The sequence below is a fragment of the Cryptomeria japonica genome, chromosome 8, assembly GCF_030272615.1.
Source record: "Cryptomeria japonica chromosome 8, Sugi_1.0, whole genome shotgun sequence".
NCBI classification, from domain to species: Eukaryota; Viridiplantae; Streptophyta; class Pinopsida; order Cupressales; family Cupressaceae; genus Cryptomeria; species Cryptomeria japonica.
The window spans coordinates 89,576,058-89,588,895 of NC_081412.1; the positions used below are offsets into that span (position 1 = coordinate 89,576,058).

The 12,838-nt window shown below is 31.9% G+C and overlaps 1 protein-coding gene across 1 annotated transcript; it reads left to right on the top strand.

The window, feature by feature from the left end:
- Positions 1 to 3,558: 3,558 nt before the first annotated feature.
- LOC131079631 (expansin-A4-like) lies at positions 3,559 to 8,618 on the top strand. Its single transcript, XM_058017637.1, has 3 exons — positions 3,559 to 3,721; positions 7,906 to 8,224; positions 8,315 to 8,618. The coding sequence occupies exons 1-3, from the start codon at positions 3,559 to 3,561 to the stop codon at positions 8,616 to 8,618; spliced, it is 786 nt and encodes a 261-aa protein (XP_057873620.1).
- Positions 8,619 to 12,838: the final 4,220 nt, after the last annotated feature.

A 12,838-nucleotide genomic window follows, 5' to 3' on the forward strand; every position in this document is an offset into this window, starting at 1 on the left:
TATTGAATGTTATTGCTTTCATGATATGATATGTATCTAGTAAGTAGTGACATTAAGATACCCTAGGGAATGAATGTATGAATGAAATGTGTAACAAGATGTTAGATGATATGTTAGCATTTAATTCCGCTTGCATTATATGTTACTATGATTAATTTTGTGATGTTCTATGTGTTATCGTGGTTAGGAGGTGATGCATTTGATATGTATATGGTATTTGATCTTAGTTGCATATGTTGATTTAGTAGATGCTAAAAGAAAAAATTTATCTCTATTTGTGGTTAAATAGTGTTTATTTCTCTAGGGTGTTTTGGTGGGCATTACACCTAAAATAATAATTGATGAATATTACCATGTTTTCATATAAAAATTTAATGTATGTCTCATTCCAACATCTTTTAGCAACATAAAAGATACTTTCCTTACAATTTCTAGGTTGTGTAATTGCTACAAATAGGAACTAGTTGTGAAAGCTTCATTTACCTTATTAAACTATGAACCATTTGAACTCCTTTCTATGAAACACTCATGTAGGGATGTATATAAATCTTTGAGTTGTGTAAAAATATTTGAATCAATGAGAATATGTATGTCAATTTAACAACATAGGTATAAAACATGTTGGTTTGTCACCTTAATAGAGAGTAGGTTTTATTTTCAAGTCATTTATCTATATCCCTTTTCTCAACAACAACATTAGGTAAGTTAGACTAGGTGAGTACCAAGGGAACAAACCTTCTCCAGAAGTTTCTCTCAAGGTACCATATGCCATACTTTGAGAGATCATCCCATGTTTCACCAAATAGCTAAGTAAAGCACTTAGCCAAAGTGCATACTGAGTGATTATAATCATTCAAGCATTTCAAACAATCCCCGCGACATATATTAAAATGTTATCAACCAAGGCATTCTTAGTATTTATATTTCCAAATCTTAATATGTGATATAGAGGTAAATACTCCTTAAAAACCAAGATCTATAGAAGCTTTACATCATTGAAAATGAATTCTAATGTTTGGGTTAGGATCCAGTAGATGCAATCAAGTAAGTCACTATTGTTTTAAGTGTGTCTTAAATTAGACAAATATTCTCTAAATGTTTTCTCATGATTTCCTCAAAAAAAGAGATGTACACACTAGATCCCAAAGTGATACCTTAATTTGTGTTTTTTGTAATTTATGAGTTATATAATATCCCTTTGATGCTTTATGAGTAAGTGTAGTTGTGGAAGGAAGATTGGGATTTAGAAGGTAAAAGAGGGGGATTGGATTCAACCTTTAGACCTCTACCCATTTTTAATGAATATGGATAATTATATGATAGCTTTGTTAGAAGAATTTGCTTGAAAATCAAATGGAACTCAAGGAATTCGACTTTCCTTTAACAATAAATTTTGGTCCTATATAAGTATAAATAATATTAGCCATATGGATGATAAGGGAATCCAAAGAAGATAATAGTGATCAAAAGATATGCCAACATAAATATTAGAAAAATCCAAACTATGTTCAAACACGAACAAACAAAAAATGATATTAAATAATGTGTCATGGCCATAAATGTGATAAAATAAGTAAGAGGAATTAGACCATGATAATTCTCCACCGCTCAAAGTAAGTTTCAATTATTATTAAGGTATTTTTGATTATCAAAGTAGTTGTAATCAACAAGAAATAATGACTTGACATGTAAAGAAACATTGCTAAAACCATAAAAGTCCTTTTGTAATAATTCTTCATCTAATGGAATAAGATAATTATGCAATGTAGCACAAGGGGAAGAGTCATCCTCATTGTGTGACCTACATGGTGTATTGACATCATGATCCATAATAGGGGAAGGAAAAGTTCTTGAAGGATACCCAAAGAGAAGGATGAGTGATCATCAACTCTATGAAGGATGCAAGATCACAAACATTTCTAAATGGTACCTCCATAACAAATGCATCTCCATCCATAGGATAAAATATAAAAGAATATCAAGGATTGAAGGATCTAATGATATATAGTGAAGGAACACACCAAAATCAATGAGACATGCACCTACAATAGTTGAAGGTAATGTTGCATGAGAATTTGCATGAAAATTCATAAGGAATGATCAATTGATAAAGCATAATCAAAGGGTGGGTGGGTAAGGTTAAAATATAAACCCTATTTTGAATGAGCAATGAAATCGTTAGGGGTACATTTAAACCCTAATGCAATTTGAAATAGAATTATGTAATTTAAAAATTAGATATGAAAGTACTTAATTAAAGGATAAATGTGAAGGGAAAAACCTTAGGTCATGTAGGAAATCTATTTCCACAAAAAATAAAAATTGACTCGCTATGCAAATCTAATTTGTAACTATTTTTTTTTTTTAAATGAATTTGTTGTGCTTTTAAATCTACATAAAAAATTAGTTAAATGCAATCAAGAATTTTTACACCAGAAGGATGATTCCTACATGTGTCAAGTGCTATGAGAATATCAAGTCTATGAATTTAAGTAATAGTCAAACACAACAAGTAGCCATGGAGTATGCCTTAGAATGCTAATGCATTGTTATTGGGACTAGATGATTCTTTTTAAGCTTTTCAAGCATGAGGCGATCATACAAAAAATTCACTATATGTTTAAATGAAGTTAAGTTAGTTTTAAATACAACTCCAAATGTGCAAATAAAACACTTTTGCTTTATTTCAGCAAATAATAACTAAATAAAAGAAAAATTTAAAGGTGTAAGGGTCATTTATACAAGTGTATAGGGGTCATTTATACAAGTGTATAGGCGATTTATTACTTTTATAAATTATGGATTTAGTATGGGTCAAGACATGAGTGAAAGCAAAAGATAGAATAAATTCTTGAGAATGGGTGCAAATGGAAGTAAGCTTGGATAAGGTTATGTGCGAGCACTAGCCAAAAATTGTACCGCTCATATACTTAGCATTACATAAAGAGCGATCTAACTAAATTTTATCCAAAATATCAAGATATACGATTTTTATAATTACAAATATAATTATTTCATTTATAACCCCAATTATAAAAGAATAACAAAAAGTATAAATTGAAAAAAACATATAATAATAAAATCATTTAAAAAAAAAAACTAAAACTGAAACTAAATTATACCTCTATGGAACCCAGGAAATTTTCCTTTTATTAAATACACTTGTAATCAATCACAAGTTTGCAGGACAAGGAACAAAAGATTGAGAGAGGAGTTAAGGTACTAAAATTGAACAAAGGAAGGAAAGCATAAATAGAAAAGAAATTTTTTTGGGGATATTTTAACTACCATAAAAGGCAACTGCCATAGTGATTATAAATGCTCAATTTCCTCTTGCCATGCAAATCACAATGCTTATCTGTAGGAATAGACATTTAATATTAAACGTCATATTTCTAGATTCAGTAGATACAGCCATATCATTCCAACAATCATTACTATTTTATTTACAGCCATTTAATATTATACAGCCATTATTCCTTCCTGCTTTGCCTTGTATCACAGGAATTGGTTGTTCATTGCTAAATAGTGCACACAGTTTAGGGATAGTTTTGTAAGATGAGGAACCTCCCCAGGCTAATTATAGTTGAGTCTCTTCTTCTAGTTATAGAACTGTTATGGTTCACTGGAACTATTCAGCTGGTTGAAGGTTGTAGGCAATATGGATGGAATTATGCTCATGCAACTTTCTATGGAGGTGTTGATGGTTCAGGCACAATGGGTAAGGTTTATATTCTTTTAATTTGTTTGTTTTTGTCGAAAAAAGGAAAAAAAATATTTGAAAGTTGGCGAAGATTTGTATTACATGTATATTATTTTCTTTATTTCATATTGGTTGTACATTCACATCTTTTTATAATATATTTTATAGATATTCACTTATAGCTCTCATATAGAAATTTGTTATCAATTATTCTTATTGTATATCCATATGATTTTATATGATCTACACCGTATATGATTTTATCTTGGAGAATTGATAATCATCTGATGCAAATAAATAAATTTAAGAACTCTATGAATTATAATCAAAGAAGTCACTATTTGTTGAAGAGTGTCAAATTAGACTCAAGTATTTTCTCCAAATCCTTTTGCATTATTTTCTCATTAAAAGATGATGTACATACAAGATCCCAAAGTGATATCTTAACTTGTGTGTTTTGTAATTGGTGAGTGATATCATATTCCTTTGATGGTCTATAAGTAAGTGTAGCCGTGGAAGGGAAATTGGGATTGGAATAAAATTAGAGTCTCGATAATAACTGAGATGTTCGATTTGATATCAAACACCTTCAGTTTGGTGTCTTCTTTTTTCCAGTTAGCTGTCATTATTTAGCAGTTAGTTGTCAGTCTATTTAGCAGATTTGTAGGGAAGTTGTTTGGCTTCACTACTGTATAAATAAGCATTATTTAATCAATAATACAACATCTAGTTCTTCTGCTATTTTGTTATGTATCTTTTCTGATGTATTATCTATGTTTTCTAATTTTGAGAAGGTAAAATAAAGAGATTGGATGCAACCTTTGGACCTCTTACCAACTTTTTTGTGAATATGGCTCACTATATAATAACTTTGTGAAGAAGAATTTGCTCAAAAATCAATTGAAGCTCAAAGAAATTTAAGTTTCTTTTATTAACAACTTTTGGTCTTATATGAGTATAAATGATATTATCCACGTAGATAATAAGGCATCCAAAGAAGATGATGGATAAGGATCAAAGGATGTGTCAATAGGAATATTAAAAAAAAGAATTATGGTAATTAAAGAAAATGAAATTATCTTCAAACATGTTAGGAACAAGAAAAGAATAATAAAAGCATGTATCATTGTCATAAGTGTGATTAAAAAAATCGAACCATTATAATGCTATATGTCTCAAAGTGAGTTTAAATGTACTTATCAATAATGTATGTTAATTATCAAAATACATGTAATTAACAAGAAATGATGACTTAACATGTTAGGAAGCATTACCAAAACTATCAAAGTTCTCTTATAATAAATTTTTACCTAAATGGATAATATCATTATACAATGTGGTACAAGGGAAATAATCATCCTCAATATTTGACATACATGGTGTATTGACATTGTGATCCATGTTAGGGGAAAGCAAGTGCTTGAAGATAATATATCATTATGGATCATCAATAGTACTAGTCATGGAGAAAGAAGTATAGAAATAAGTGAGGTGAGAATATTCAAAAGAGAAGGGTGAGAAATCACTAATTCTATGAAAGATGCAAGATCACAAACATTGCTAAATAATACCTCCATAGAAAATACATCTCCATCCATACAATAAAAGACATAAGAATATCAAGGACTGAAGGACCTAATGATATAGAGTGAAGGGCCACACCAAAGTTGATAAGATATGCTTATATAAAAGCTTATGGTAACAACATATGAGAACCCATAATGAATTATCAATCTATAAAGCATATCGAAAGGGTGAGGATAAGGATCAAATATAATTCCTAATTGGAACGAAGCAATGAACTAATAAGGGGTGGATTGGAGCCTTGATAAAATTTAAAATAGAATAATCAATTTGAAATATAGATATGAAAATATTTCATAAAAGGATAAACTCTCAAGCCAAAATCTTAAGTCATATAGGAAATGTTAGCTTCACCAAAAATAAAAGGAAAATAATACAATCTCTTACATACATCTTAAGATAAATAAATTAAACTAACATTGTTAAATAAATAACCTAGGAATAAGAGTTGACATTAATAAATAATAGACTCTAATAAGTAATGCCAAAGTGATTTGTGCCTATAACATAAAATTAGGAAATTTTAGACGAGTGCATTAGAATCAATAAAAAATTAGTTAATGAATTTAGATCACTTCCACAAATACAAATCTACGTTATTCAACAACAAAATTGATTCCCTTAAAAGTTGTTTTCCTATGCATGTAAACCTACATAAGAACTCAGTTATTTAGTTGAGAATTTGTGCATGACAAGGATTATTCCTCCTTGTGTCAAATCCTATAAAGATATTAAGTCAACAACCTTAAGAAATTATTGAAGAAAAGAAGTAGTCATGGAGTATGTCTTAGAACACTAATGACACTAGATGTTCTCTTCGATTTGTGCACGAGGTGATCATTCTAAAATTTCATTAGATGTTTAAATGAATTAAAAGGTTAGTCCTTAACTATGACTTCAAATGTGCAAGTAAAATAATTTCATTTTAAGTCAACAAATAGTAGCTAAGAGAAAGAAAAACAAGCAGACCAAATTTTGAAGTTAAACTTTAAATAAGAGTCATTTGTACAAATGTGTAAGTGATAAATAACTTTTACAAGTGAAAGAATTTGACATGGGTTAAAAAATGCTTGAAATTGAAGTATAGTATAAATTTGTAAGAATAAGTGCAAATGAAAGTAAATTTGGATCAAGTTATGTGATTGCTCTTATGAAAAATTGCATCACATGTACACTTATAATTGCATAAAGAACAATCTTCATATTTACATATATAAAAATATTACCTTTATAGGCCAAAACATAAAGAATTAACATTAGCTATATATTAAAAATGGACCTATAAACAATGAAAGCAATTTTAATCATATAATTAAATATAACAATAAATGTCAATGGACTCTTGATGTATTGATGAAGTTGAATGGTTCTTTACGAACCCATCAAGGATCAAGTTTTGTTGAGTGCAAGGCTCCAACATCATAAGAGACGGGGTCGAGATCATGCTTGAGGTGAATTTGAGTAAATGGATAACCCTGAGTCGACTCGTGCTCCCATATGAGATAGCCAAAAATTCTTTATACATGATATAAAATCTTTCCAAAAATAACAATAAATGAAACTACAATACACCTCTATAGAAGCCTCTAAATGACACTTGTAATCAATTAGACACTTGCAATCAATTAGGTGAGTTTGTGGCTGGACAAGTTTGGCCTCTTCGTTCACAAGGAATAGAAGTTTGACAAACGAGTTAAAAGTACTAAAATTGGATTTGAGGAAGAAGAGAAGAAAGAAAAAAGTATGAAAAGAATGAAAAAAGTAAACCAACTGCCAAATGTGGTGTTCTGGTGATTAAAAGGGCTCAATTTTCTCCTGCAATGAATCATAATGCTTATGTGTACGATTAGACATTTAATACAAAATGTCCTATTTATAGATTAAGTAGATACAGTCATCATCCCAGCAATCATTACGATTGTATTTGCTTACTATAAATATCGCTATTAGTCTTGCTTTGCATTGCATCAGAGGAACTGGGTGTTCAGTGTTCAATAGTGCACACGGTTTACAGTTACCTAAACCATTATTGGCCTTGATTTTGGGATAGTTTTGCAAGATGAGGAACCTCCCCAGGCTCATTATACTTGAGTTTCTTATAGTTATACAACTGTTATGGTTCACTGGTATTTATCAGCCGGTTGAAGGTGACAGTCAAGATGGATGGAACTATGCTCATGCAACTTTCTATGGAGGTCCTGATATAATAGGCACAATGGGTGAGTTATATATCATTTGGAAAAAAAACATTCATTATTGTTGTTTCTGGTTTTGATTGCGTATGATTTTTTGCATCAATGTTTTGGATCACACTCTATGATCCATCGTCAGGATGAAAGAATGTTCAAGTAGAAAGATCTTTTACCCAATTTCATTTGATCGTTTGGTTTGGTGTGGAGATAATTGACTGATGCAGGAAAGTGGGTCATTGAGCTGAATGGTGAAACTCTGATATACTACACTAGTAATTGCATGGCCATTATGGTACCCTGAAAAAAATAGCATTAGTTAATGATAAGAGATTTGCACAATTCATGATATTATGATGATGCTGCTTCTAGATTAAATTGTGTTTAGATGTTCTTTGATTGTTGTATTGATTTGTTCTTTTGTTGCAGGTGGTGCTTGTGGATATGGGAATTTGTATGCACAAGGATATGGTGTTAAGACAACTGCATTGAGTACTGCTTTGTTCAACAATGGAGAGGCTTGTGGTGCATGTTTTGAGCTGAGGTGTGTGGATGACCCACAATGGTGTGCTCCAGGGAACCCTTCTGTGGTTGTCACAGCCACCAACTTCTGCCCTCCAAATTATTCTCTTCCTAGTGACGATGGTGGGTGGTGTAATCCACCCAGACAACATTTTGACATGGCCCAACCTGCTTTTGAAATGATTGCCATTCTGAAGGCAGGGATTGTGCCTGTCAAATACAGAAGGTAAAACTACTTCTGATGTAATTTATTACTTCATATTATTGTTGATATGGGTTTGATAAATATATGTTTTTTGTAATCAATCTTGTGCAGAGTCCCATGTGTGAAAGAGGGAGGGGTCAGATTTACCATTAATGGCAACTATTACTTTTATCTGATCCTGATAACAAATGTGGGTGGAAGTGGAGATGTGGTGAGTGTGAAGGTAAAAGGATCTAATACTGATTGGCTTCCTTTAACAAGGAATTGGGGAGAAAACTGGCAGTGCACAACCAATCTTAAGGGGCAGTCTCTGTCTTTTCAAGTTACAAACAGCAATGGGCAGAGCATTACTTCATATAATGTTGCTCCTTCTAATTGGGACTTTGGTCAGACCTTTGAAGGAAAACAGTTCTAAAGCTCATGGCATCCTATCAAAAGCACTAGGGGGAGAACACAACAGTATGAAAACATATATGTTATAGATATAGATATCATATAGATATGTACATATGTACGTGAAGTGACTGTAAAAGAGGTCTGTTTAATGTAGCCACCTCTCATATAGCTTTACTGAATTGATGTTCTGATAACTGTTTTAATAATACATCTATAATGTTCTATATACACATTTTATGCTCTTGAATTGACTCTTTCTCAATAGGGGAGAGGGGAGAGGGGAGAGGGGAGAGGGTTTGATGGTGGTGCAGGTTTCTATTGTGGGGATTAATATAAGTGATTGCTATTGGATATCTATATTTGAAATATATATCTAATTTTACAAAAATAATGATATGACACAAACAACTAGAGTTTATATTTCATTTATATGTTTGACATGGCATTTTCCAACTTGCAAATATATATCATGAGATTACAAAATATAATTGTTCCACTTCTCAACCCTGACATACCTTTTTATTCCACCATGCCCAATTAATCCATCATTTACTCCACATAAACCTTGCACTGACTAAAAAAAATTCTTAGTTTACCATTATTAATTATATATACACAAACATGAACATTAAGGGTTCTGTACAACTTGAAACTACATTATAATATAAATATTTAGAACATTTTTACAAACTAATTAACTGGTGTACACACATTAAGGGTTATATATAACTTGAAACACCATTATGACCTCCCTTACTTGGAAACACCATTAACTATTAGAGTGTAACATACATTGAGTCATAGATGTATAACTGTTAACTATTTATTTCAACCGGTTTTGAATATATAAATGTATGTATATGTATATATAGTGAAGAGTGGATGGAGTCATATATGATAATTTTCATTTGTAAAGTAAGGAAGAGTATATTGAATATTTCTAATTAATTTTCAAATTTTGAAGTAGAATTTATAGAGCAATTTTGCTATTAGAGAAGTTTAATCTTTTATAGATTCATGGAAAGATTTTGCATGACTATAACAAGAACTCAAAGTGTAACAAAAAAGAATTGAATGGACAAGTGATGACACTAGAAGGTCATAAGAGTGACATCATGAAAAATCAAAGAATGGTTGAGGCAACAATAAAAGCACATGAGCATGCAACAAGGTAAAATGGGTGAAAAACATTTTTTCATTAATGAGTTAGTTAAATCTATAACCAATAAATTTTATTTTATTTCAAATAATGTGAAAGAGAAATATTTTTTAAAAGAATCTAATATAGAAGCAAAAAGTGTGAGTCCATTTGAGGTTGAAAAAAAAATGTGTCTTTAATAGGTAAAATAATATGAAAATATTAGATACATGGATTAAGCAACTAGAAATCTATTTTATGATAACTTTGATGATGAACAATAAGTACCAAACCGGTACTGAGAGGGGGGGGGGGAGGTGAATCAGTAGTCACAAAAACTTTTCCTTAACCGGTTTGACTGCAAACACTACAAATGTCTAACAGACAATAACACCGGTCTGAAACAGAGAGCAACCGGTAAAGCTAAGAATGATTGTGACATGCATTAACCAGTTAATCACTTATCTTTCCACTTAACTTAATGCTACACTTCCATTTCACCCTTATGCATGAATAGGTAATCTATCATCAGAAATATAATAACAGCTAGCTCAGCATGATTTACTTTCAGACACAAATCATTTAAACCATCACATGAAAAACACTACACATGACACAGATTTTTTCACGTGGAAACCCAACTGGGAAAAATCACGGTGGGGATGAATACCCATAGGCTGCTTTTGAACTCTTTAGAAGTCCACTTTGTTAGGAGCCTAGTCCAGTTAAAAACTGTTACAACAGGTTTTGCTAGGAACCGACCCTGTTAGGGATCACCCGGTTAAGGGATGGTTAAATACCCAGTTAAGGGTTAAACCCTATTAGAGGTTACCTTGTTAGAGGATTTCAAGAACTTAATGAGTTTGAGTCACCCTGTTAAAGGATTTACAACAAGCTGGTTAAAGCTACCCGGTTAAGGGATTTTTCAACTATTGAAGTGGTTAAAGATCAATAGGTATTACAATGATCTGATAATAGCACTCAATGCCTAATGCAGATCTGCTTAAGTTCCTTCCTTCTACACGCACACTATGCAGATATCATACCTCTTATCCGGTCTAGGAAGAATCACGTATCTCTGCACTTAGATACACACACACCATTTGCCAACAACCCCACCATGAAACACAACATCGACCTTATAGGAAACAGATAGGTCGGCAACATAAACCCTAAACCCTAAACATTTAGGTTAAGCAATTTAGGTGGTTCAATCCTGGCCATTGAACACTTTGCATTTGAATACAACAGTCTTGAATAGATCTCAAGACATTATCCATCATTCGTTTTTCACTGCTTCATGTAGGCGATAACCCATCATGCATTCTCCATCGTTTACAGGAACTTCGCACATTCTCGAGGTAGATAGGATCAATCTCCTTCATGCAAGATCCTTCATGCGCACAAGGCTGACGTGGCACCATAATCTGATCTTCATTACAATTCTATCTCATCACATGATGTCATCGGTTGAATCACACAGGCTTGGACCACTTCAACTGGAAACCCTTAAGCTAAGACTACCAACCGGTAGTCATACCTGTAGACACCTAAAAATGGTCAACACTTGCGTAGTCATACTTTAACATTTGCGCATTGCCTCATTTTAGGTTTTTGCGTCACATTAACATTTCTTCCATGTTTCGCACTTGGTCTTTATCATTTGCGAGCATTGAGTCCTTCTTCTACATTCTTCATTCATCTCGCTCTCAAATTTGGTCTTGTCGACAACAATCTTCAGTCATGGTTTTGGTCAATCTTATCCTATCGCATCAATGTGCGTGCTCATTTGTCATCATTTTGGACATCGTCAATCCTAATTAGGGTTTTGTCCTCTTATCAATCTTGTCATCTGGCGATCGATTTATCATCAATCCTTATCATTTTCAATCTTGTCATTTTAACGATCGATTTGTCATCGATCGTTGTCATGTTTGATCTTGTCATTTTGCAATCGATTTGTCATCGATCATGGTCATTTTCAATATTGTCGTTTTGCAATCTATTTTGTCATCAATCCTCGTTCTTTTCAATCATGTCAATTTGGATCAATTAGTCATTGTTCCTCGTCAATTGGCGCATTTTATCAATCAAATCATTTATCACATTGGTCCTTTGTTAACCAGAATCATGATCGAGTCAATTATCTTTCATCAAGGCCTAATTCATCTTCTAGGGTTTCGTGATTTAATCATTTAACCTTGTTTGTCATTTCTCCCTTTAGGATTAATAAATTATTTATTTATCCTAAGTCTTCTTGTCACAATTAAATGTTCATTTAATTGGCTAATTATTCCTCTTTGTGAATTAATTAATGAATGACAAATTATTAATTAATTTACCTAATTTCTAATTTTCATCAATTTCTTAATTCCTAAATTCTTAATTCTCTAATTTCCTAATTTTCTAATTCCTAATTTCAATTTCCTCCTATTTCTCTCCTAAATTCATGGAATGACATGTCAATTTGTCATAATTTGTCATAATTGACAATCAATCAATTTTTGACATAGAAGTTTGTCATAATTTGTCATAAATTATCAATCAATCAAATTTTGCATAGAAAGTGCATAATTTGTCATAATTGACATAATTGATTTGCAATTTCCATTTGAATTGAATCATGCTAATTTGATCCATCTCTCCAATTTGTCTATAAATTGGATGAATTTCTTCAATCAAACCCCCTAATCAGATTATCGAATTTCTAATCAATCACGCTTCGAGTACTTTTGAGCAATTTTCTTACCTACTTGCTTTCAATCATGTATGTGCACTTGTAGGTGAGATCCACAACCAAACTATTTGAAGAGGAAAGAAGAACAATGGAGCCGCATGAAGGAAGCATTCATATCCACATATGGTTTGCATAGTATTTACTTTTGAATGTTTTATCTTCATGTCTTTATTGGATGTAATTAGGATAGATCATTGCAATGAGCTTTCGTGATTGAGCTAATGATTAGTAGTGTTTTGACTTGTTTGTAATGATTTCCGATTTCCTAAGCTACAATACCATATCAAATCTTTATAGAAAACATTCCATATGCCGATCCACATTCCATCATACCGGTTCTCTTGGACAAACATGCCACTTCACC